General features: G+C 43.4%; 1 protein-coding gene across 3 annotated transcripts; it reads right to left on the bottom strand.

The window, feature by feature from the left end:
- Positions 1-1,321: 1,321 nt before the first annotated feature.
- On the bottom strand, positions 1,322-27,401 carry Mto1 (mitochondrial tRNA translation optimization 1). Of its 3 annotated transcripts, XM_085689444.2 has the most exons (13): positions 27,104-27,203; positions 26,250-26,509; positions 25,948-26,147; positions 25,756-25,873; positions 21,290-21,579; positions 14,362-14,474; positions 14,082-14,272; positions 13,644-13,774; positions 11,001-11,205; positions 10,546-10,717; positions 6,933-7,051; positions 4,840-5,000; positions 1,322-3,457 (listed from the first exon to the last, which is right to left on the bottom strand). In XM_085689444.2, exons 3-13 carry the CDS (start codon positions 26,140-26,142, stop codon positions 3,341-3,343), a joined length of 1,812 nt encoding a protein of 603 aa, XP_085545570.2. In that variant the 5' UTR covers positions 26,143-26,147; positions 26,250-26,509; positions 27,104-27,203; the 3' UTR covers positions 1,322-3,340. The 3 variants fall into 3 exon arrangements, with proteins under 3 accessions (XP_085545570.2, XP_048291672.3, XP_048291671.3); XM_048435715.3 differs by lacking the exon at positions 26,250-26,509 and having other exon boundaries at positions 21,290-21,576; positions 27,104-27,401; XM_048435714.3 differs by lacking the exon at positions 26,250-26,509 and having other exon boundaries at positions 27,104-27,400.
- Between the last annotated feature and the right edge of the window lie 135 nt (positions 27,402-27,536).

Below are 27,536 nucleotides of genomic sequence, written 5' to 3'. Positions count from 1 at the left end.
GCATCGCTTCCCTTTTTGAGGCAAGTCCAACTCTTCACAGCTCAGCTAGCTTGGAGCTCATGTGTTTTACCTGTAGGTGTATATATATCCGCACCACATACATGCCTGGTACCTGTAAAGGACCAGAAGAGGGCTGTGTGGAATGCCTGGACTTCAGTTACAGCTGGGTATTAGCCACCATTGTAGGTGCTGGGAATTGAGCCCAAGTCATCTGAAAGAGTAGTGAGTGATTTTAACTGCTGAGCTATCTCTCCCCACTTCACCCTTCTACTTTTGATCACATTGCTATGTGGCTCTGGCTTGTTTGGAACTTCCTAGGTACTAGGTAGACCAGGTTGACCTTAAATTTGTGGCTTTCCTCTTGTCTCCGCCTCCCCAACAGTGGGATTACAGGCTAGCCTGGCTTTGTTTTGCTGTGTTCTATGCTTGCCTCCAATTTGAGTCAATTTTGTCTCTCAAGTCTTGGGATTTCTCACTGTACAGTCCAAGCTATGCTCAAATGTCAAATGCTGTCACATGCCATGCCTGGCTAAAGCCTATGTATTCTTTGTATTTGTACACACACATGGTATTGATTAAAAGCTACATCTCTAAAGGTATCAGGGCTGAAGAGATGACTCAGCACTTAAGAACAGTGGCTGCTCTTCCGTTCCCACTACCCACACTGCAGTTCACAACTGTAACTCCAGTTTCAGGGGAAATGGCAAGTTCACACAGATATTCATACAGACAAAACACTAATGCACATAAAAATAAATTTTAAATCAATAGACCCTGACCTGACCTGGACTAAATTTAGATGAACAAGCAAATCTAACTATATTCATAACTACATTGAACTACATTCAAATAGTCATGCTAAATTATAACAAAATATTTGGTTGCCTTCCCTATAATCAGACCTTAGTTATAGGGCCAAAGTGACTAGAGGCCTTGGAACACTAAGTTCTAGCAGAAGCCTAAGCAAACATGAGGCTTCTTCCTAGGTAGGCTAACAGCCTGGCTAGTATTACAGAAACAAACAGGGCTGGGAGGGCCAGGTGGTAGTGACACATGCCTTTAATCCCTGCACTTGGGAGGCAGAGGCAGGTCTGGTCTACAAGAGCTAGTTCCAGGACAGGCACCAAAGCTACAGAGAAACTTTGTCTCAACCCCCCCCCCCCCCGCAAAAAAAAAACCCAAACAGAACCGTCTGGCCCATCTAGTTATATTCATCACCTAGTCTACACATAAAGGTTAGCCAAGGGACCCACATTGGTCACCCCAATGCAGCACATACTATCCCTGCACCAGTAAAGAAAGGATACGGCACTAGACACGGTTCATCAGTAATTATAGATTGCTTTATTAATGTTAAATCATGGCCAGGTCAGTTGGATCAGCAAACATTTTTATTGTATGAAATATGACCACCTTTAACCTGCTTACAAAATACGTTTGTGTTTCTTTTATAGTACTTCCACTAATGTTCAAAACTAATGACTATTGAAAGTTTCCACTAATGTTCAAAACTAATGACTATTGAAAGTTTCCAAAGTGCTGAAATCTAAGATTTAAATGTTCTGGGTCAGCTTTTAACCTACACAATTCCAGAATTAGAAACTGTATGGGCATCCAGCCCTCACCCACCTACACCCCTGAGGCAGAGAGTCTCATGTAGTCGAGACTAGCCTCAAACTGACGATAACTTTGAATTTCTGAGCTTCCTGCTACCTCTGTCAAACTAAAAAAGAAAAAAGTATGCGTATGGGTGCTTGGCCTACATGTATGTCTGTGTATCACATGGCCATGAGGCCAGGTATTGGATCCTGTCTTGATCCCTTGTCCTCTGAAAAAGCAGCCATTGCACTTACCTGCAGACCCATTTCTCCTGCTCTCCCTGCCTCTCCCAGTATTAGGATGATGTACATAATGCTGTAATAGCACACCAGCTGAAAACTGTTCTCAAAAGAGGAAAAGACAGCTGAGTGAATCGGGGTGGTTTTGTAGTCTCCATTTTTCTTTGGAGTTTTTTGAAACAGGTTTCTCTGTGCAGACTTGGCTGTCCTGGAACCTGTTCTGTAGACCAGGCTGGCCTTGAACTCATACAGATCCACCTTCTGCTTCCCAGTCCTGGGATTAAAGGTGTGTGCCACCATTGCCAGTTCAGTCTTCATTTTTCATTCTAGTTCAGGACTTGAATCACCGTTTTCTAACCACAGTAAGCAGACAAGACTAAGCCTGTGGTCTGGTGTGCTTTATGAGTAAAAAATACCAAATTAACTTGACATATGGGCTTAAGAAATTTCCCCATCTTAAGTTTACCTGTAAAAACATCATAGGACAGTAGACTAACCACCTGCATACAATATGGGGGGTGGGGTTATCACATAAATTCATCAGTCTCCATACTGGCAGACTGGGGCCTTGATACCCTCAGCATGTCCACTCACCAAATGGGCACTGCTTGTCTTATTCTGCAGTCTCAGGCTTAGTCTCTGGATGGCCTCAGACTTTCCTGACAAAATAACATGCTCATCAAGCATTTGGAGCCAACCCCCCTGAGATTTTATAGCAGATCAGAAGAGAGCACCAGACCCCTTGGACTGCAGTTCCAGGCATCAGGCTGATGTGGACCAAACTCGGGTCTTCTTCAGGCAGAAAGACTCTGGGTTATCTCTCCTGCCCCTGAATACTTTTTGTTTCTAGAGCTCAAGGACAGTTTTACTGCCAGGAAGAGGGAGCTGGAAAGAGGGAGAAATACCACTTGGCTGAAAGAAAGCAGGCAGGAATGGAAGCGCTTCAGAGAATGAGTGCGAAAAGTCCAGAGTATCAGGAAAAGCGCTTCTGCATAACTGACAAAAGTGGGCAGGCCAAAGGGGCATAGGCTCTGGAAGTGGCTCTTAGAGACCAGGTCTCTGTGTGTGGCCAATTTCATCTTGAACTCCTGATCATTTTTTTTTTTTTTTTTTGAGACAGGGTTTCTTTGCGTCCCAAGTTCTGGGATTAAAGGTGTGCATCATCACCACTGTCCAGCCCAGCTTCAACCTCGTAACAGATGGGATTACTTAAAATTTGTACCAACACTCAGTTTCAGGTTTAGTTCTGGCTCAATTATTACCCTTTGATGAATGCTACATGACCTACTGATGTCTTGAAGTATTTTGCATAAAAATACTTAAAAAAGCACAACTGTAACCTTTGTCTTATAAGGACAAACGTAAAATAATCTAACAATGCTGTTCTTACAGGTATTATTATCTCCTTTTATACTCTCTAAGCCCTCTTTCTCTTTCTAAAAGTCCTCTATGAAATGAAAGTTACAATTCTGTCTGGAAGCTTCTTTATATCAACGTAAGTACTAATTGGTTTGGTGTTCCGTCACTCCTGCCTGTCTCTGCTGAGCGGCCTTCACAAATCTGAGCAGATTGACGATGGCAGCTGGTGTCACTCCAGGTATACGACTAGCAGCCCCAATCTAGGAATTAAAATGACGAAAGAACAAAAGTGAGCTATGGCACATAAAAACACATCAAATTTCCCACTATGATAGAACTACAGGCAGGTGCCATCACATCCAGCTATTAAAAATTATCTGAGAGCTGGGTGATGGTGGCCATTAGAAAGCCTTTAATCCCAGCGCTCAGGAGGTAGAGACAGGTGATTCTGAGTTCTAGGCCAGCCTGTCCTACAGAGTCCGGCAGGACTACATTAGTTAAACTAGCTGAGCTCCTAGCACCCACAAGGTGACTGGCTCAACCATCTATAACTCAGTTCCAGGGAACCTGAATCTGATGCTCTCTTCTGACCTCCACAGGCACCAGACATGCATGTGCTGTACATAAGCACATGTAGGGAAAACATACATATAACCCCCCCCCCTTTTAAGAAAGAAAATAATGTGGTATATATGGCAATTAACACAGATTCACAATTGGTCAACATGCAGAAAATACAAGACTTTGGAGTGCTCAGTCCTAAACGAGACATCTGCACCAACACTATTCCCTCCCAGCTCAGGGATCATGGAGGAAGAGGGGATGGAAAGATGCTAAGAGTGGATTACTTAAAGGAAGCAGTGTTTTCAGGACATAACAGACAAGGCTTGCCTAAGTTCAAGCCAGGCAAAATCTCATGATGGAGTGAGGAAGGGGAGGAGGAGGAGGGGAGCACAAAGTCCCCCTGTAGCTCAGTTATTGTCTTTTCATAATTACTGGGAGGAAGGGAAAGAATCAGTTTTGTTTTTCGTTTTTGTTTTAGATGAGAAAGCATTATGCTAACATTACACTGCTTTGCCTCAGTGGCTGTACAATAAAGGGTGTGCGCCAATGCTTTAGCACAGGGTTAGAATGAAAGTATATATGCAGTCAAACCAAGTCTTTAAAAAAATATTTAAAGAAAAATTTTCTTTCTGGGTTATTGTCATGCGCATGAGTGGTTTGTTTTTTTTTTTTTTTTTTTTTGTCAGTCCTACTCACTCTGTAGACCAGGATGGCTTCAAACTCACAGAGATCCGCCTGACTCTGCCTCCCGAGTGCTGGGAGGCGTGTGCCACCACTGCCCAGATGTTGAGTGTTTTTGAATGTACATAAGTATACCATGTACATGCAGTGCACTCAGAGGTCAGAAGGGGGCATCAAATTCCCTGGAACTGGAGTCACTTGGGAGCCACCATGGGAACCAAACCAGAGTCCTTTGCAAAGCAGCAAGGACTCTTAGCTCTAGAGTCAGCTCTCCAGCCCCAAGATTAGGTTTCTCAAGATCACTCATGTGACCATTCTAAGTACAGGATTAAAATAAAGCACTAGCCCTTTCTGACTTAGCTTCTAACTTCTTTTTTCCCATTGCTTGTTTGCTTACTGTCTGTGGGCGACTCAAGTGTAGCTTCTCTCGAACTTCTTGGGACAACGACACATCCTTGATTGTTAGATAATCTAAGTCTTGTGGCAGTTGGAAAGCTTCATCTCGCTGAACCTCCTTTATTTCTTGTAGCTGATACAACAATACTGACTCATAATTAGCTGGTAAAAAAAATGAGAATTCTATTATGAAACATAACTGTGTTGTACAACCCTTTACTATTTACAAACAGCTTTGGCTGCATCACCTCATACAATACTTGATCCTCTGGACAGGTAGGGCAGATAATCTCATGTATCCCAGGCTAGCCTCAAACTTACAGTGAGGCTGACCTTGAATTCCTAGTTGGTGTTCTTTTTGAGGTGAAAAAACTGAAGGGTATCACAGAGCTGTACTACATACAGCTAAGGTGACTTTAAAGTACTGACTGTCATCCAGCCTCCACTGGCAAAGGGGTAGTAAGTATTACAGGTGTCTGCCATCGCGCCCAGCTGAATCTGACTTTGTCAGTGCAAATGTTAAGTCCTAAGGATGGGCTGTTTTTCCAAGAAAATGGTTTTCTAAGTTATTTTCATGTGAAGCTGTGTATGTGTGTTACAGTGGTCCCAGGGATTCAAACATCATCTTCCACCACTGCACAAAACCAGGTACAGTGAGTGGCATACAATGGAAATCCTGGCACTTCGGAGATCTAAGAGCTCATGGTCTTCCACAGCTGCTTAGGAGTTTGGGATGGCCTGCGCTACATGAGACCATGTCGCAAACAAACAAATCACTGGAGAGTGGTTAAGAGAGCTTGCTGCTCTTATAAAGGGTCCTTTGGTTTCCAACACCCATATCACACAGTTCACAACTGAAGTCTGTAACTCCAGTTCTAGAGGATCCAACATCCTCTTCTGCGCTCCATGAGCACCTACATACATGTGCTTACACACACAGAAGCAAACATAAAAATGTAAATAAAAATAAAGTTAAAAATGAAAAAGATTAAAAGAAACTTGTAAGGTTGGGATATTAAAGTGGCAACTTGAAAATTACCCATATATGTTGTACTTTAACCCAAACTGGTTTCTTGTAAACCTCAAGTGGGTGCTGGAATTTTTATAAGTACTGGTCTTCACAGAGCAAGAACAGCTATGTCATGGTTGAGTTATTTCCTGGGAGCAAGTTAATGATAAATGCTTCTGGACTATGCTAACTGGAACCTAATATTTACTGAACAAAGTAAAGCTGTGCACCAAGTTAAAAAGAAGTAATCTAAACAGCTGTTTCCAGTGCTCCACCCTAAATATCTAAAGAAGCTTCTTAGAAGAGAAGTCATAATGGCGAAATAAAGTCTGTACTCTTCTTGTAGGTTGTCACTAGTACTAGGTGATGAGTTTTGTTTTTTAAGATTTCACAAGTTATTTTTAACCATGTGTATGTGTGCGTCTGTGGTGTGTGTGCGTCTGTGGTGTGTGTGCGTCTGTGGTGTGTGTGCGTCTGTGGTGTGTGTGCACGAGTGCAGCTGCCTGTGGATTCCTCGAAGCCGAATTTACTGGTGTGACGTGGGTGCTGGGAACTGAATGAACTCAGGTCCTCTGGAAGAGCAGCATGTGCTCTTAACCACTGAGCCATCTTTCCAGCCCCATCAAGGTTATTTTTTAAATCAAATTTAATTTTTTAGTAATGGGTCATTTGGAAAAATGTTTCTAGAATTCCTGACAGGTTTCTTTTCATTGCTAGTCTTTTATAAAATTATATAATGCAATGGCAGTCAACATATGGGCCATTCTACACACACAGCCAAAGCATGGTAAACTGATAGACCTCTGTGGAATTGAAAGAGAACGCCAACCTTGCATGGAATGCACCATTCTTACCACCCTGGTTGTTCTCCAAAGAGTAAAGGTGTTTTCCTGTACACCATTCCCATAATGATCCCGTTCTGTGTCCTTTTCACTGCTTAGTATCTCTGGAGGGCAAACCTACTAAAACCTAAAGCCAGCATTATCCTCAGGCATGCAAGTAGTTAGATAGGTCTATTGCGCATTCATAATCTGCACATCCAGAAAAGAGAATACAGGCACCGCAGGAAAACAACTCCCTTTTACCTTCTATTTTCAGTCTTCTAGCCAGCTCTCTATAAGCAGTATACTTCTTCAGGGGCTCGGGAACAGCACTGGCCAGCAACTCCATGTCAACTTCTTCATACTTAAGAACATCTAGAGCACTGCCAATGCAAAGAGTTTATCAACATAAGGATTTATACCCTATAAGGCAAACTAAGAACAAAATTCCTTGGTGTAATACCAAATATTAGAATAATTAAATGAGACTTTTAATTTTTTTCCATGTACAGTGAGCAAATACAGTAGCACCCGGTCAGTCATGGTAGTGCACACTTTTAATCCCAACACTCAGGAGGCAGAGGCAGAAGGCAAGACCAGCTTAGTCTACTTAACCAATCAGGGCTGCAACCCTGATGCAAAATAAAATAAAATAAAGAGTTTAGCATCTGTAAAATAGGTATTCAAAAAAAAAAAAAAAGAAAGAAAGAAAAGAAAAGGAATAACTGGGGCTGGAGAGATGGTTCACTGGCTGCTCTTCCAGAGAATCTGGGTTCAATTCCCAGCACCCACATGGCAGGTCACAACTGTCTATAACTTCAGTTCCAGGGGATTTGACATGCTCATAGCAACACACACACACACACACACACACACACACACACACGATTCTCTCTGGCCTGGTAACACATGCCTATAATCCTAGCACTTGAGAGGCAGAGGCAGGAACACTGGGAATACCAGGCCAGCCTTTGTTACCCAGAAAGTTTGAGGACAGCCTGGGTTACATGAAGTCTCAGCTTAAAAACCCCCACCCAAAAGTATTGATTTCCTGACTTCCCGACTACATTAGAATTACACTGTTATTAAGGTTTTATGAGGCACTCGTGAGCTCTCTCTCCCTCTCATCCCCCCTCTCTCTCTACTTACAAAGAATATCCTCTGCTAACAAGGGCTTTGTCACATCCATCCAGAGGATGAGGAAAGTGTTTCACATCTATTCAGTCTTGGTTAGTATACTATGAATGAGCCATCCTTCTGCATGCTAGGGTTCAGATATGATTGGTGTCCCTCACAGGCTCTGGAAGTGCAGTCTCTATGTCATATTGCTGAGGCACACCCGAGGAAGGACAGTGACCACAGCAATTAGGTCTCTGCTCTTCAGAAGATATCAACACTCTATTTTGAAGTTAGTGTTCACGCTAGTGAGTTCTCGTCAGAAGAGTTGCCTTGACGCCTTGATTCTGGCTTCCCATCTCTCTATATGGTCTCTGAAGAGCAGCAAACACTTTTAACCACAGATACCTCTCTAGGCCCTCATGGGTTACATTCAAATTAAATGCCACTGTGAATCGATCTGAAAGGTTATAATACCCTAAAAAAGCATCAACAGAGTTCAAAGAGAGGGAGCTGCCTAACCTTAGTTTCAGCTTCCAAATTTGTAGCCATATAAAGCTTTTCAAAAATAAAATATGCGCTGGGCGGTGGTGGCACACACCTTTAATCCCAGCACTCAGAAGGCAGAGGTGGGCGGATCTCTGTGAGTTTGAGGACTACAAGAGCTAGTTCCAGGACAGGTTCCAAAGCTACAGAGAGACCCTGTCTTTAAGAACCAAAAATAAATAAATAAATAAAATAAAATATGCAGCCTCAGATATTTTATTATAACATAAAATTGATTAACAGAGCTAGTAAACAGATATATTAACTTCAATGGTGAGAATGTGGTGTTTCCGAATTTGTAAGTTAGATCCGAATAACTAATAGACTAATATAAAGAGGTGAGGCCAGCCATAGGACTAGTGCCGTCATAAAAGAGGCCACCAGGAGTCTGTCTACCATGAAAGGGTCAAGAGCTTAAAGTAATTGTCAGTCACAAAGAAAGTTTGGGCCACCCACTCTCAAAACTAAATACAACACAACAAACACTGGGAGCACACAACATCCCTAAGAGCCGTCACAGAAAGCAAGTGTCACAGAGGGAGAGTACCAATGCCATCATGATATGCACAACATACCTCTAAAGTACAGAGGATTACTGATTTGTGCCCTGCTGGCTCCGTCTCCTATTTAAAGCACATTTTTTTTTTCAAATGGAGAAAACAAAAAACAATGGTGAGCACACACATTTTGTGTTATTCAAGGTCCCCAGAACTTATTTTTGTCCTAGCACTTGAGTGTGGGGCAGGATGATCAGGGTGCAGGTTTATTTATCCTAAGCTACCTCAGCTTTTGAGCAAATTTAAGGCTGGCTTGGACTACAGAACACAGACACACCCCTGTTCCTGTAGCAAAAGCGCTCCTCTATGAACGTCCTTTAGTCTCAGAGGCCATGTAAGTAAATTGAGGGAAAGAAAATCTCAGAAGGCATGGTACTTCAAAAAATTTATAATAAATACAAATAAGAACTTAGAACATGCTGGGCGGTGGTGGCGCATGCCTTGAATTCCAGCACTTGGGAGGTAGAAACAAGCAGGATCTCTTTGAGTTTGAGGTCAGCCTGGTCTACAAGAGCTAGTTCCAGGACAGCTAGGGCTGTTACAGAGAAACCCTGTCTTAAAAAACAAACAACAACAACAACAACAACAAAAGAACTTAGAATATATAATGCAATGAAAAAAACAAAAAAGAATTTATAATATTATGGGTTTTTTAAGTTAGTTTCTTTTTTCTTTTTTTTTCAAGACGGGTTTCTCTGTGACACTTTGGCTCTCCTCTGGAAGTCACTCTATAGACCAGGCTGACCTTGAACTCAGAGATCCGCCTGCCTCTGCCTCCCGAGTGGAGTGCTGGGATTACAGGCGTGAGCCACCACTGTCTATCAATGTATTTTTTTTAAATTAAATGATTTTCCTTATTATAGTCCATGTATTAGATGGGACCACTCTAATTGGTTGGAACCTAGCCAAGAAAATGTGTCCTTCTACTTTTTGGTTTGGAGCTTCTAAAATTGAGGAAGAACAACAAAAGATGGGCACCACAAAGAAATTATAATATACAAAAAGTTAAGAACGGAAGAGATGGCTCAGGGGTTAAGAACACTGACTGCTATTCCAGAGGGCTGGGTTTGATTCCCAGAATCTACAGGGCAGCCCATAACCATCTGTGACTCTAGCTCATGGGACCTGATGCCCTCTTCTGGTTCCCTGGGCACCAGACATGCATATAGTGCGCATACATACATGTAGGCAAATCACCTATATGTAAAAACTAACTTATAATCATACATGAATATACTTTATTAAGAAAAAATTTTCACTAGCTATGGTGATACATGCTTTCAGTCAAAACTTGGGAGGCAGAGACTCTGGGGACTGAATCTAAGGCCTTGCTCATGCTAAACATACAGTCTATAAATAAGTTACAAGCCCAGACATACACATTTTACTTTTCTTTTAAAATTTATTTTTGAAGACAGGGTCTTACAGAGCCCAGTTTAGACTGATCTGAAACTCCTGATCCCGTCTCCACCTCCTAACTGCTGAGATTAATGTCCACATGCTCACATGTTGATATACACTGAATAAGAAGATGAATTATACTAAAGCTTCTGAGAAGCTAAGAGCAAGCTGCATTCATTTAAAATGTGTAGGTAGGGGGCCTGTATATGATGTGTCTCTGAAATCTCATTTTTCTGTAAAAACTAAGAAAACCATACCTGACAGGAGGGCTTCTATTAATACTTATAGGAGCTTGTGGAATTAACTTTTTCCACTTGGAGCTTGAAAACTCAATGGATTTCAACGCAGACATGCCTTCTTCTAAAGAATACTTCATCCAGGAAGCTCTTTCATACCGCTGTGGGGACACACAGCCAGCGTCCTTATGGGCTAGGTAAGGAAGAGGGAAGAAGTCTTAGAGAGCAATAGAACGCAGGGCGGCAGCACACACCATTATAAGAGCACCAGAGGCCAGGGAGGGAGACTACAGTAATTCAGAGCTCGCCAAGCTACACATGGGGACACTGTCAATAGCCCTTCACCCCAACTCCCCCTTCCCAAGGCAGGATGTAGAACAGCTATGCTGTAAGAGATCCTGCCTCTAAACAACTATACAAGCCAACAAAAACCCCAAAAAAGCAGTGCAATACCTTACAGGATTTGGTTAAGTTACCTCGGAATGTGAGGCGGATGTCAGCATTATCTGGGCGCAGTGACAAACGGAACTCTACCCTGCTGGTAAACATGCGGTATGGTTCGCTGGTGCCCAGTGTGGTGAGGTCATCAATTAAGACTCCTATGTAGCCTTCTGTACGACTTACAATAAAGGGTGGTTTTCGACTGACCCGAAGACTGGCGTTGATTCCAGCTATCACACCCTATAAGAGGACTGAAATGTTTAAGAGGCCATTATGAACTGAACAAATAGCTATTCTATTTAGCACACAACCTGGAAAAAAAACCACACACAAAGGGAAGAGCCGGTCAGCAGCAGCAGGGGTATACACCTTTAATCCCAGAATTCTGGATGCAGAGGCAGGTGGATCTGAGTTAGAGGCCAGCCTGACCTACAAATCGAGTTTCAGGACAGCCAGGGTTACACAGAGAAACCCTGTCTCAAAAAACCAAAACAAACATACAGGGTAGGAAGAAAGCAGGCTCATAAGGAACATAAATGCGATCCACATTCAGAAACAGAACACATGTTAGAATGCTAGGATTCATTATGCAGAGGATTGGGAGTGTGGGGGTGGATAATCTTTATAAACCTACTTGTGAGACTTCTCTAGCTCTTTACATGTACAAACACACAAAAGATATAATTTACCACTATGTGATGGTTTGAGTAAAAACCCCCTGAGGCTGAATGCTTAGTCATCAGGGAGAAGGATTAGAAGGTACGGCTTAGAAGGTTGGAGGAGGTGTGTCACTGGGCATGGGCTGGAATTTTTAAAAGCCAAAGCAAGCCCAGTATCTCTCTCTTCCTGCTGCCTGTGGATCCAGTTATAGAACTCTGAGTTATTTCTCTAGCACTGTCTGCCTGCATGCCACTATGTTCTCCCCCGTGATGAGAATAGACTAAGCCTCTGAAACTGTAAACCAGTCCAGATTAAATGCTTTCTTTTATAAGATGCTGTGGTCATGGTGTCTCTTCATAGCAATAGAACAGTGACCAAAACAGTTGTAAAGAATATTATGGAAGGTTGAAAAGATTTCATAAAATGCCTACCTCTAAAGTGTAAGGGCCTCAATTTGATACCTAACAGTCTCATGAAAAGGCTGAGCAGAGTGGAACAGACCTGTAACCTCAGCTCTAAGAAGGAAGAGACTCACTGGTTAGTCAGTTTAGCCTAACTGGTGAGTGAAATGAGAGATTCTGTCTCAAAAAATAAGGTGGTGGGATTGGCTCAAGATGTTAAGAGTGTATACTGTGGTCTATGAGAGCTAGTTCCAGGACAGGCTCCAAAGCTACTGTGAAACCCTGTCTCAAAACAAAAACAAACAAACAAACAAACAAAAAAAGAGTGTATACTGCTCTTAAAGAGAACTCGTTTGGTTTACTGTACCCATGCTGGGCAGCTTACAACTACCTATAACAACTCCAGCTCCAGTCATGTGCACATATTCCCTTCCCATACATAATAATAGGAAAAACAAAGCAAAACAAAACAGAGAGCTAGAGAAATGGCTCAGCAGTTAAGGCTGCTCTTCCACAGGCCCTGAATTTGATTCCTAGCACCCACATGGTGGCGCCAATCATGTGCATTCTAGGTTCACGGGACCTAATGCCCTCTTCTGACCCCCATAGGTACTAGGCACACACATGGCACACAGACATACATGCAGACACAACACTCATATACATTAAAAAAAAAGGTGAAGAACAATTGAGAAGGATATTTAATGCTAATTTCTGGCCTCAAGATACACAATGTGCACACATACACAACACAGAAAGACAAAATAGTAACAACAACATGATAATTTTCAAAAATCTTAAAAGAATTTAATGTTATTTTTTCACACTTTAGAAGCAATTCCATATTTTTTCCCCTCAATATCCTAGCAGATCTAGGGACTCAGAAACTAACTATACATGCTTTCAAAATTATGCCCGACATGCTGTGCACCATGGCACATGTCTGCAATCCCAACACTAGGGAGGCAAAGCAGACCTGTAATCTCAGCACTAGCAAAGTGAGAGCGGGACTGGACTTTCAAGGCCAGCCTTGGATATACAGCAAGTCTGAGGCTCATCTGGGCTCATGAGTCTCTATTTGATCAGCCTGGGCTTCATAGCAAGACCCTATTTCAAAACAAAACAAGTGTATTATATATAGCAGCTATCAACAGCTATATCCATTTAGCCTGAAATACTGTTGTATCCAAGATCTGTATAATGAAATGGTCTCTTTTGGTTTATAGCAACACCTGAATAAATTCTTTCTTTCTTTTTAAAAGAATTTATTTATTTATTATAGATACAGTGTTCTGCCTGTATGCCAGAAGAGGGCACTAGATCTCATTATAGATGGCTGTGAGCCACAAAGTGGTTGATGGGAATTGAACTCAAGACCTCTGGAAGAACAGCTGGTGCTCTTAACCTGTAAGCCATCTCTCTAGCCCCATGAATAAATTATTACCTGGAGCTTGACATGGTAGAGCACACCTTTAATCCCAGCACTTGGGAAGCAGCGGCAGGTGATTTGAAGCCAGCCTGGTCTACATAGTAAGTTTAAGTACAGCTAAGACTACCTAGAGAGAACTTGTCTTAAGCAAAGCAAAGTAAAGCAAAGCAAAACAAAACAAATCTTACCTGAGCTGCAGCTTCCTCATAGCCAGTGGTTCCATTTATCTGCCCAGCAAAGAACAACCGCTGAACCAAATGTGTCTCGAGAGAAGGACTTATCTGGCGGGGATCTAAATAATCATACTGAACACCATAGCCTGGCCAAAGAACAGTGCACAAGGTAAGCCAAAATCGCTGCACCTGCCTCAAAGAGGAACTACAAAGTCTATCAGACTACGGGAAATGTATACACGCTGGGTTTCATCTATTAATACAGATTTTGACAGAGGGTCTTGCTATGTAGCCACACACCGCCTCAAACTTGAAGAAAGGTTCCTGTTTTAGCTTCCCAGAGAATTACAGATGTGTGTCACCTTGTCCAGCTTTGGCTTATTTTATGGAGCACTAAGCAACAATGGAAGACCACCTCACTGTTTACTGAAGTAGACCCGTGACCTTCTTTACCTGGATGAACCATTCTGGCTTTCTCCAGGCCTCTGATGCACGCTATCATTTTCTCTTGTAACTCAGCTGGCAGTGTAACAGATAACCCCTGAGGGTAGATAAGGTCAGAATCCATTCCTTCCGGTTCCAACCAAACCTGATGTAGACGGTTTGGAAAACGTAAAACTTTAGATTCAATGGAAGGACAGTACCTACAATAAGACATTGAAATTGAAAGTAAATGTGATGACAAAGTTTACCTCATTCCTTAAAGAGGCTAAGCACTCCCTCTCGTCCTTACCGGGGCCCTCGTGTCGTCTCCTTGATGTGACTATTCAGGTGCAGGTTTGCAAGGACAATCTCGTCCACTCTGGGGCTGGTGTGAGTCAAGTAACATGGCAGTTGATCTTCTGGCTAGAAAACAGAAAGCACATACAGCACAGATTTCACTGCTTCTCTCTCTGAGACAGGGTCTCTAGTAGCCTAGACTGGCCTTGAATGCTCCGTGTAGAGAAGCTTCTACTGACTTCCCGACAGCTGTGATTGCATGTGGGGCACCATGGCTGGCATATAACTGTTTTTGTTTGTGTGTTTGTTTTTTCAAGACAGGCTTTCTCTGTAGCTTTGGAGCCTGCCCTGGAACGCGCTCTGTAGACCAGGCTGGCCTCGAACTCACAGAGATCTGCTGTCTCTGCCTCCCGAGTGCTGGGATTAAAGGTGTGCACCACCACTGCTAGCTATTTTGCTTCTTTACTTACTGATTTGCCTCTTATTCAAATAAAACCTACACAATACTGACTTACTTTAGCACACATTAAATTTGAGCATAATTAGTATTCCTGCCAACAATAAGCACAACTCAATAGACGAACCTAAATTTAAGCAAGTTTCTAAATCTAATTATCAGTTTCTAGGAAAGAAGGTAGAGGAAATAGGCAAATCAAGAATATGCTAAATTCTGGGGGCTGGGGAATGACTTAACTTCTTTTATACATAAATACTAGGGGTGCTGCCAGAAATGGTAGCATACACCTTTAATCCCAGCACTCGGGATTAAAAAAAAAAAAGCCTAGGGGTTGGAGCAGTAGTTATAAAACGTCCTCTAGGGGCTGGAGAGATGGCTCAGAGGTTAAGAGCGTTGCCTGCTCTTCCAAAGGTCCTGAGTTCAATTCCCAGTAACCACATGGTGGCTCACAACCATCTGAAATTGGGTCTGGTGCCCTCTTCTGGCCTGCAGGCATACACACAGACAGAATATTGTATACATAATAAATAAATAAATAAATAAATAAATAAATAAATATTAAAAAAAAAAAATAAAACGTCCTCTAGTGTAGTATGTGCACTTTTCTTTTGGTTCCTGTTTAAAGCAAAACACATCTGAGGGATGAGGTGAGACATTTTGAGTTCGAGTGCCAGGAAGCCCACAGTGGAAGGAGAGAAACAACTTCCAAAGCTGCCCTTGATCTCCAAATGCAAGTCAGAGTACACTTTTGAGAGGGAGTGGGAGAGAGAAATCGAGGGGGCAGGGCAGAAATATACACACATACATACATACATACATACATACATACACACACACACACACACACACACACGAGAGAGAGAGAGAGAGAGAGAAATAAGTACATTTGAGAAAATTAGGAAAAATTGAATATGAGATGACACTGAAAAATGATGTTTGAGCTGGGTGGCGGTCAACCACACCTTTAATCCCAGCACTTGGGAGGCAGAGACAGGTCTCTGTGAGCTTGAGGCCAGCCTGGTCTACAGAGAGAGTTCCAGGACAGCCAGGATACACAAAGAAACCCTGTCTTGAAAACACTCCCCCACCCATCAAAAAGGAATGATGTTTTAGTAGGACTCAGTGCTTCACAACTGTAATCCTAGTACTTAGGAAGGTAAGGCAGGAAGATGTGCTAAAGGTACATAGCGAGACCCTCTCTCATGAAAACCCAATGTTAAACAAAGTTTCATTGTGATAATGGTGTGAGCTTTTCTTTATTAAAACATGAAAATATAAACGAAGTGATCTGTTATCTATAAATGTCTTAAAAATCACCAAGAAGGAATGAAACAGAACCCACCAAGACAACTCAGTGGAAGCCAGGCATGGTGGCACTCACTTTTAATTTCAGCACTTTGGAGACAGACTGGTCTCTGAGTTTAAGGCCAGCTGTCTACATAGTGAGTTCTAGGTCAGGGCTTAATAGTGAGACTCTGCGTCAATCAGTCAATCAATCAATCAATCAAAGGTTCAGGGGATAAGGGCACTTGTCACCAAGCCTAATCACTTGGGTTTGATCCCTACATGATAGAAGGAGATAAATGACTCTCTCAAGTTGTCCTCTGACCTTTGTATGAGTCATAGCACAGAGGCACCCATCCACCCAAACAAATAAATGTTTTCTAAAACAGCCACTAATCCAGTACTGGAGTACACACAGGTAGATCTCCAAGAGCTCAAGGTTATCTTGGTCTACAGTTTAAGGACAGCCTGGGCTACACAGTGAGAATCGATCTAAAAAATAAAACTAAACTAAAAACAAGAGGAGGAGGAATGAAACAAGCCAGATGTGGTGGTTCACACATCCACGAGTTCCAGCAAGTCTTGGTACAGCTATTCAGTTGAGACCCGATCTTACAGCAGGGGTGGGAAGACAATGGAGAGGTGGCTCAGCAGTAAAAAGCACCTATGATTACTTTTGCGGAGGGCTCAGTTTTCAGCATAGATACCAGGAGGATTTACAACCACCTATAACTCCATCTCTGGGTATATCTGATGTTTCTCATATGCCCAGGCACCTGCTCTCATGCATATACCAAAAAAAAAAAAAAAACACAACAGTATCTAAATTTTAATTCCTTATACTAGTTCCCAAATTTGTGAAATATTTTTTTTTGAGACAGGATCTAACAAAGTAGCACAGGCAGCCTTCAAACTCACAAATCTTTCTGCCTTAGCTTCCTGAGTGCTAGGATTACAAGTGTGTGTCTGCTTTAAACCTGAAAAAGTACAGGGTCTCATGAAGCCCAGGCTGGCCTCAATCTCACTATGTAGCTGAGAATGACCTTAAACCTCTGATTCTCCTCCGCCTATCAAGGGCTAGGATTATAGACATCCGCCACAAGGAGAAGTTTCTGTCATGTTGGGGAATGCACAGGGCTTTGTGTATGCTAGGCAAGCACTCGCCCTCCAAACCCAGCCACATCCCCAACCACCCAAACTAACAAGCTACAATAAAAAATTTAAAGCACTTGAGAAACAGGCAGGAAGACTGGATGGGAGGGCAGTCTGGGGTGCACAGCAAAGCCCTGTCACCGAAAGGTTTAAAAGTACACAAGCTAAGAAAATGCCAGTGTTAAGTTGCATCCTACAAAGCAAAAACATTAAAGTGGGCCAGCGATGGCTCAGCAGAAAAAGACACAGGTGAACCTGATGCCTGATTTTAACCCCAGGAACCAACACGGGAGGAGAATGAACTCCCACTGATCTCTACTGCATGCCACAGTGTGAGCACACGCACACACACACACACGCACACACACACACACACACACACACACACACAGACCCAAAACAATAGAATACTTGAGCTACTCACATCAGGAAGTTTATGAGAAACTGGGACCTCAATTACTAATACTCAGCGCGATTGCTTTTGAGATTTATTTACTTTTGGTTTCACAAGACAGGGTTTCTCTGTGTAACAGCTCTGGCTGCCCTGGAACTCACTTTGTAGACCCAGACTCACAAAGATTTGCCTACTGTGCCTCCCAAATACTGAAAATAAAGGCATCAGCCACCACTACCCAGGGGGATTTGATTTTATCTTATGTCTACAAGTGTTTTGCCTGATTGTATGTGTGTGCACAACATGCATGCAGTTTCCGTGGCACTGGAGTGACAGGCGGTTGTACGCTGTCATGTGGGTGCTTGGAATTGAACCTTGGACCACTAGACGAGCAGACAGTACTCTTAACTGCTGAAACATCTCTCCAGCCCCTAACCCTTACTTCTAAACACACTATACTGACAGGTGGAGATAGGGAGTTTACCTCAGCGGCAGAGCACTCACCTAGTATGTGCAAACTAGGTTCAATACTCCGCACAACCCTCATCCAAAAATCAAACAAGCCAGGCGGTGGTGGCGCATGTCTTTAATTCCAGCACCCAGGAGGCAGAGGCAGGTGGATCTCTGTGAGTTCGAGGCCAGCCTGGTCTACAAGAGCTAGTCCCAGGACAGAGAAACCCTGTCTCGAACCCCCCCACTCCAAAAAAAAAAAAACAAACCCAAACAAACAAGCAAGAACAACCCGAAAAACAAAAACACAATGCAGAAAGTGTTGGGCCATCCAGACGGACCAGCAGGTTAAGGTACTTGCTGCCAGGCCTGCTCACCTGACTGCAATCTCTAGGACCCACGTGGCAGGACAGAACCAAATCCTAAAAGTTGTCATCTGACTTGCACGAGCATGAGTAACATGCAAACAAATACAAAGAAATTTACAAATAAACGTCAAAACAAACAAACAAACAAACAAAACCAATTGTACAAAGCCAGATCAGGATGAGGATGGGAAATCAGGAGACTTTGACGGGGGTCGCCTATTAAATAACAGCACTGGCTCAGTCCTCAATCTCAACACTGCTCTGCATTTATAAAAAAGGATGTCTATTTAGTTGAGGTTCAGATTGAATTCTTTAGAGAGAAAGGCTCACAATCTGCGCCATTTACTGTTGAATGCTCCATAAAACAAAATGTGTTTTACTGTGCTATACAATAAATATGCACATATACACGCACAACTTTATGGGGAGGTAATATGGCAAAATACTTATCATGAGTGGCTTTCAAACACACATTTAGGCAAAGCTGATATACTTTAAATAAAAATAAGTCTAAATTTTTTTTTAAATAAAAAAGTTTGTTATCACAGTCTTGTCGCCCCCCTCCCCCCTCCCAAAGATGGGTTTCTCTGTGTTAACAACTCTGGGTGTCCTGGAATTCAAAGAGATCTGCCTGCCTGTGCCTCTCAGGTGCTAGAATTAAAGGCAGCTTGACAGTCTTGTATTTTATTACATTTTTGTACATGTGCTTACATGTGTATGTGTGCATAAACGCATGTCTCAGCATGTGTGGAGGACAGAGAACAGCTCCTGGGAGTGGGTCTGTCTGTCCACCATTTGCGTCCAGAGGACTGAGTCCAGGTCTCCAGGCTCGGTGGCAGGAACTTCTACCTGCTGAGTCATCTCCCTAGTCCTAGTCTGTTTTTCTAGTTTGTAAATCTGAAACTTTCAAAAAGATTAGTGTATGTGGTGATTTCTATGACAATGGCCCCCACAGGGCCATATATTTGAATACTTGGTCACCAGTTGTTGGAACTGTTTGGGAAGGATTCGGAAGTATGGCCTTGTTGGAGGAGGTGTGTCACTGGGGGTGGGCTTGAGGTTTCAAGACTAGGGCCATTTCCAGCTAGCTTTCTCTCTCTGCCTCAGGCTTGTTGGATCACAACTTAAGCTCTAACCTGTCCAGCGCCACATCTGCTGCCATGTTCCCTGCTGTGATGGTCACACTCACCTTCTGAACCTGTAAGCCCCCAATGAACTCTTCTGTATGTGCCTTGGTCATGGTATCTTACCACAGCAATAGAAAAGTAACCAAGGCATTGTACAAAGTAAGTTATGTAGAAGACACAAGAATGTACAGGAAAAACCCAACTGCTAAATGAGCTAACACTTTCATTTTTTTCACATTTTTATTCATTGCTATGTGTGCATGATGTGTATGCGTGGGTACACATGCCACTGCATTCAGGTGCACATCAGAGAACAACTTTTGGGAGTCAGCTCTCTCTCACCACCTCTATGAGGTTTCCAGGGACTTTTATCTGCAGAGCCACCTCACTGGCCTTAGCTATTATTTTTAAAGATTCTTTTAAACCCTAAGCAATAGTGATATAAACTGCCACCAGAAGAAGCTGAGCGTGGTAAGTAGCACTGTCACAAATTCTAAGGCCAGCACAGGCTACACAGTGAGTTCTAGATAACCAACCCGGTCTCAAAAACAAAACAAATCAGAAAAAGAAAGACGTGGGGGACTGGAGCAATGGTTCAGTAGTTAAGAATGCCAGCTGTACTGGGCAGTGGTAGCACTTGCCTTTAATTCCAGCACTTGAGAGGCAGGCGGATCTCTGTATGTTTTGGGTCAGCCTAGTGAGGTTAGCCTAATCTAGGGCAGTCAAGGCTCCACAAAGAAACCCAGCCTCAAAAGAGGGGGGGGCGGGGAAGGGAAGGAAGGACAGAGGGAGGGAGGGAGAGAGGGAAGGAAGGAGGGAAGGAAGAAGAAGGGAGGAAAGATGGGACTGGTTCAGCAGTTAAGAACAGTGGTTGCTTTCCAAAGGACATGGTTTAATATCCAGCATCCATGCAGTAGTTCAAAATTCTCTGTAATTGTAGTTCTGTGGAATCCAACATCTTCTGCTAATCTCCTTGGATACCAAACATTCACACGGCACAGACATAAATAAAGACAAAACATTCATACACATAAAAGAGAGGAAAAATAGGAGGTGCTGGAGAGATGACTCAGTAGTTAAGAATGCTTGCTGCTCTTCTAGAGGCTCAGAGTTCAGTTCCTAGCACCCAGAATGAGCAGTTCACAATCTCTTGTAATTCCAGCTCCAAGGGGTTCCAAAACTTTGTTCTGGCCTCCACAGGCAATACACACCTCATACTGATACAAACATATAAATAAAAACAAAATGAAATAAAAAAAAAAAAAAGCAAAGAGCTGGAGAGGTGGCTCAGAGGTTAAGAGCACTGACTGCTCTTCCAGAGGTCCTGAGTTCAATTCCCAGCAACCACATGGTGGCTCACAACCATCTGTAATGAGCTCTGGTGCCCTCTTTTGGCCTGCAGCATACATGCAGGGAAAACACTATATACATAATTAATAAATAAATCTTTAAAAAAAAACAACAAAAACAAAAGAAATTGGGTGGTGGTGTACACCTTTAATCCCAGCACCCAGGAGGCAGGGGCAGGTGGATCTCTGTGAGTCTGAGGCCAGCCTGGTCTACTGAGTGAGTTCCAGGACAAGTTCCAAAACTACACTTTCTCGGAAACCCAAATAAATAAATAAAAGCAAATGAAGAGAAAGATAGGATACCTTTGCTATCAATAGCCAGCATCAGCTATCAAAATAGGTTGTCATAAACCATCTTACCTTGATCCACACTGTTTCACTGAGAAAGCTGAATGGGATGGATGGATCATCTGGTGTGTGCTTGTTTAGAATGTTGAAATTAATGGAATCTTTGGCAAGTCGGGGTGGAGTCCCAGTCTTCAGTCTTCCTACCACAAATCCTAACTTCTCCAGAGTCTGAGCCAACCCTATAGAGGGTTGATCCCCCAAACGTCCTGCAGGATGCGTCTCCAATCCAATTACGACCATGCCTCTCAGAAATGTCCCCGTTGTCAGAATTACACTCTCTGCAGAAACTGTGCTTCCATCTGCTAAATGACCAGAAGACAACAAAACCAGTAAACTACTAGAACAAAACAGATGTGAGTACTTTCTATCAGAACTACAGAAAAGCTTCCTGCCTCTAGAAATGTGAGAATTTTTAGTTATTTTTAAAAACTTTATTAAAGTGTAGTCGGACATGACGGCACACACCTTTAATCCTAGCACTCAGGAGGCACAGGCAGATGGATCTCTGTGAGTTCTCGGCCATTCTGGTCTACAGAAAAAGTTTCAGGACAGCTACTGCTGTTACCCAGAGAAACCCTGTCTCAAAAAAAACCTAAAAAGGAACAAAAACAACAACAACAAACTAACCCCCCCAAAAAACCCTAAAACCCAAAATCAACAACAAAACCCAAACTACCACCAAAAAACTTTGTTAAAGTATGAAAATTTTATTTTTCATAAACAAATACATTTTTTTAATATTTATTTATTTATTATGTATACAATATTCTGTCTGTGTATATGCCTACAGGCCAGAAGAGGGCACCAGACCTCATTACAGATGGTTGTGAGCCACCATGTGGTTGCCGGGAATTGAACTCAGGACCTTTGGAAGAGCAGGCAATGCTCTTAACCACTGAGCCATCTCTCCAGCCCAACAAATACATTTTAATTAATAAATATTTTTATTTTTAATAAATTTATTTCATAAACTGAAAGAAAAATTTTGGTTTTTTTTTGCTTTTTTTCGAGATAGAGTATCTCTGCATAACAGTCCTGGCTGTCCTGGAACTTTCTTTGTAGACCAGGTTGGCCTCAAACTCACAGAGATCTACCTGCCTCTGCCCCTCAAGTGATAGGATTAAAGGTATGCACCATCACCACCCAGCAATAAAGCACATTTTTTTTTTTTTGGAGTGTGCCCTGGCTATCCTGGAACTCACTCTGTAGACCAGGCTGGCCTTGAACACATAAACCTGCCTGCTCCTGCCTCCAAAGTGGTGGTATTAAAAGCATGTGCCACCACCGCCCAGCCAGAATACAATTTTTTAAATAAAAATTGTTTATTAAGGTATAAACAAATAAACGATATATTTTATGATGTATATCATGGTGTTTTGTTATGGGTCCACCTTGTGTAATGACTCTTACAATCCTAGTTAGCATACCTACTACCTAACAGCTACTGCGCATGCATGTACCTCAAAATACCTATGCTCTATTCCTTTAGAAAAATCTCAGGGTACAATGTTATATTATCAACTATAGTTACCATCCTATACATTACATCTCTAGAAAGCATCCAACTTATAACTGAAAGCTTTGCCTTTAGGTAAACACCTTCCCACTTCCCACCCAAGACAAAGAATTTTAAATGAGTAAGAAAGTTAAGTGTGTAGGGTACAATAGTCAGTGTCTGTGACCCCAGCACTGGGAAGATAGAGACAGTTCAGCCATGCTAGTTGAATCAGTGAGTTCCAAGATCAGTCAGAGACACTTGCTTCCAAAAGTAAGCAATGCAGGAGCTTGGCAAGATGGCTCATCAGACAAAAAAGCACTTGCCATGAAGCCTGATGACCTGAGCTTGACCCCTGGAACTCACGTGGTGGCAGGAGAGAGCTGTCTCCTACAAGCTGTTCTCTGACTTCCACTGAGACATGTGCCTCCACAAACAGAAAAATAAGTGTGTGGAAGACACTTAACGCTGACCTCTGGCCACTACGCACATGTACATATACCTGGATGCATATGGGCGTGTGCACATGCACACACACACACTACACACACACACACACACACACGTAATCAATCTCAAGAATTTAAAAAGTGTGGTAGGGAAAACATGATATATCATTACCAATTCACATATTCCTAAAATCAGCTTGGTGGTGGTGGTGCACGTTTTTACCCAGCATTTGGGAGGCAGAGGCAAGTGTACTCTGCAAGTTGGAGCCCAGCCTGGTCTACAGAGCAAGTTCCAGGACAGTCAGGGCTACACAGAGAAACCCTGTCTTGAAAAACCAAAACCAAACAAACAACAACAAAAAAAACCCCGACTAACCAAAAAACAACACCCCAAAAGCAGTAAATGCATGTTCCTAAGATCACATGGGCACAGTGTAATTATGAAGGTTCATTTAGAAAATTATTGGCTGGAAAAATGGATCAGCAGTTAAGAGCAATGGTTGCTCTTACAAAAGAACTATATTTAATTCCCAGGACACTCATGGAAGTTCACAACTATTCATAACTCCAATTCTAGGGGATCAATTGCCCTCTTCTGGCTGAACCAGGCATACACACATTGTACACAAATACATGGAGACAATCATTCATACACATAAAATAAAAATATTAAAAAGGAAAAATTGCTTAGCGGTGGTGGTGCCTGCCTTTAATCCCAGCACTTAGGAAGCAGAGGCAGGCGGAGCTCTGTGAATTCGAGGCCAACCTGGCCTACAAGAGCTAGTTCCAGGACAGGCTCCAAAGCTACAGAACAACTCTGTCTTGAAAAACCAAAAAAAAAAAAAAAAAAAGGAAAATTAGCTGATTTTAGACTTCCGGCTAAACATGACATGATTTCTTCATCCTTCTGAAACTGTCAGAAACTTAAAGGAATAAAAAAATGTATAAAACAGGCCATGTGTGGTGCCACATGCCTTTAATACCAATACTAGGGAAGCAGAAGCAGGTGGATTTGTAAATTTGAGGCCAGCCTCGATTACACAGGGAGACCTGACTCATAAAAAAAAGTTTATTCTATTTCTGAATACTAGACAGTAGCTGGAAGAATGGTAATTGATACAGGGAAGAGGAGAAAACAGGAAGACTGAATTAGTTTCTCCTTGCAAAGGCCCAGGAATTAGGTAGTTAGAAAAGACCTATGATAAGGAACTGTGAGAGCTAATTTTTATGTCAACTTGCCATGAGCTGGAGTCATCTGAGAGGAGGGAACCCCAAGTGGGAAAAGACCTCCATAAGACTGGGCTATAGGCAAGCCTGTAGAGCATTTTCTTAATTGGTGAATAAAGTGGGAGGGCCCAGCCTATCACAACAATGGTGCTACCCTTTGGTGCCATAAAAAGCAGGCTGAGCAAATCTTGGGGGAAAAGGCAGTAATCAGCACCCTTCCATGGTCTCTGCATCAGCTTCTGCCTCCAGGTTCTCACCCTGTTTGAGTTCCTGTACTGACTTCTGTCAATGATGGTCTACGAATATGAAAGCTAAACCGCATAAACCCTTTCTTCCCCAGTTTGCCTTTGGTCATAGTGTTTCGTCATAGCAGCAGTAACTCTAACTAAGATAGGAATGCAGCTCAGTGGGGAGAAGGGAATTTGACATGAATTAGACATGACAGCACGTGCCTATAATCAAAGCATTTAAGAGGCAGAGTTAGCATTCAGGCATTTACACTGGCCTGCTCTCAGGGACCTAGTAAGACACGTCATCAACAGCAGACGAGCCCTTACACTATAGCCATGGCAGACACCAAGTAGAGCACTCTCCTTATGCGCCCGTGTAGGGCCAACTCCTCCCACCCCCTCACTCTCTTTCCTTCTGCCTATGCTCAAAGGATGCCTCTCCACCTCCCCCCAAATAAACCTCCCGTGTGAGAGGTGTGACTAGGTGGTATCTCTGGCTCCAACCCACCAAGGTCACCTTCCTTTCTGCAAGAAACTACCACAGTAAAGGCAGGTGAGTCTGAAGTTTTTCAAAGTCATTCTCTGCTATACTCTTAGAGCCCAGCCCAGGATATATGGGGGGGGGAGGGATATTAAAAAGAAGGGGACATGGTTGAGGTGGCTCAGTGGGTAAAGAAGCTTGCTGCCAAACCCAGTGACCTGAATTCCATTCCTGGTAACCACCTGTTGAGAGTAGGGAATCAGCTCTCGAAAGCTGTCCTCTAAGTTACACACACATGCACGTCACACATAAAATAACAAGTACAGAAACAAATTTATGACAGATGAACCTGTGAAAAAGATAAACCTATGCAGGCTCTGGAGTCTTACGCTAAAACAGTACTGATGAACCCGGAATTTGGCTGAGATCCATGATGGACAAAATGAAGAGATAGAGGGCTGTTTCCGTAATTTTCCTTACCTGGGCAGAGAAAACAAGAATTTCCCAGCATAGGAAAAACATCTCCATACTCTTCTCTAAAGCACATGTCTCACAGGGTCTGTTTGCTGGGATGAGCATTATTAGCCAGTACATACCCAAAATAACACCACTGACCCGGCACTTCCCAGCATATCCAGGCTCTGGTTCTGTAAGAACTAGATCTTCTACAGCTCCCTCCTGAACAGTGAGCAGGGGCGTATTCAGAATTTCCTTCTGTCAAGAGAGACGGCCAGTTGAAAGAGCAGCTGGAGAGACCCACAGTCCTTCCTGTCCTCACCTCCGCTCACCTGCATGTTCTGTTTATAAAGCTTCCGATCAATTTGCGCTCTCAGCCCCCACACAGCAGGGCCCTTACGCCGGTTTAATACTTTATAATGTATACCAGACTGGTCACAGATCCGCGCACACAAACCATCCAAGGCATCTACTTCCCTCATCAAATGCCCCTTTCCGATGCCACCAAAGGAAGGATTACAGGACATCTGACCTAAAGAGAATGGACACGGTCATGGTAAATAAACGAGCACCTTGTACATATTATTTAATAAAGAGTTGCTCCTATAGGTAATTAGACTCATTTACGAAAAACCTTTTTCCTCTAACTTCAAAGAGAGGAGGGAGTAGCCGAGGATGAGTGGCTCGTTCCCGCCGTGTTCCTATGGACTGAACCTTCTGAGACAGTCATTCTTCTTCCTGGAAGCCAAGGAACTGTTGATACTGTATTTGGCTAGGTGTGATGGGGTACAGTTTAAATCCCATCACTCTGGAGGCTGAGATGGGTGGATCACTGTGAGTTCCAAGCCAGACTGGTCTACACAGCAAGTTTCAGATCAGTCAGGCACTGGGATCCTGTCACAAAAAAATAACAACAGCCCCCAATCATTTCGTTTCAAATTAGGGCTGCTTTTATTAAACTCATTTATCATAATTATTAATAGGCTTCTCAAATGTTCTTAAACATATATTACTGAGTTGACAGAATAAAGATTTTGCACGACTGTGATTTATGCATTGTGCTGAACCGACAAGTGTACTTCTACGTTTAAATAACACTACTTGCAAGAACCAAGAAATGCGATCACTCTAATGTTCGTCAAGTGACAAGAGATAAAGAGGTGGCGCGTACGCGACCCCCGCGAACCAGCAAGTCTTAGGCACGACACTCTCAATGGCGCCATTTGTCACAAGGGCTTGACAAGCTCTCGGTGAGCGCACTATGTCGCTTAATCGAGCGGGCGTGAAAATGTTCCCTCACCCTGTCTTTGAGGTGAAGATCCGGGAAGGTTAACCCAGCAACCTAGCGCGTTTTCCAGTCCTCCGCTCCCGCACCCCGCGCACCCACCGCTCTCGCCCACCGCAACTCTGCCCGCGCTCGGTCCGCGGCAGAGTCCCCGCTGCGCGCCACCCCTGGCCTCAGGCCGTCCGAGGCCACGGGCTGCTCACCGATCGTGTCCACGCGGTGTGTGAGGAGCAGAGTCCGCGAGCCACAGCGAGCAGCGGCGGCGGCCGCCTCGGTGCCCGCGTGCCCCCCTCCGATCACGACCACATCGAAGTGCGCGCGGCACGGAGCGGCGCTGTCGCTGCGGAGGCGACACGAGGGCAGGCGTTTGCCGAGGGACGCCGCGGCCCAGCGGCCACGGTCCCGGAGAAGGAACATGCCGAGGGCGGACAGAGAACCCGAAACAACTTGGCGAGTGGAAGCCGGCTGGGCGCCGCCACCTTGCTCTGCGTCAGAACGCAGCACGCCTGCGCCCAGCGTCGCCTCTGATTGGCGGTTGGAGTCGCATAGGCCGTGGGGTGGCGCGCGCAGACGGGTTTTGTGCGTTCTCCTGCTGCCGGGTTCATATGGCGCCGGCTGGGGATTCTGCCTTGAAGG

The sequence above is a fragment of the Myodes glareolus genome, chromosome 4, assembly GCF_982192425.1.
Source record: "Myodes glareolus chromosome 4, mMyoGla1.1, whole genome shotgun sequence".
Classification (NCBI taxonomy): domain Eukaryota; kingdom Metazoa; phylum Chordata; class Mammalia; order Rodentia; family Cricetidae; genus Myodes; species Myodes glareolus.
This window is presented reverse-complemented; position numbering and strand designations above follow the sequence as displayed.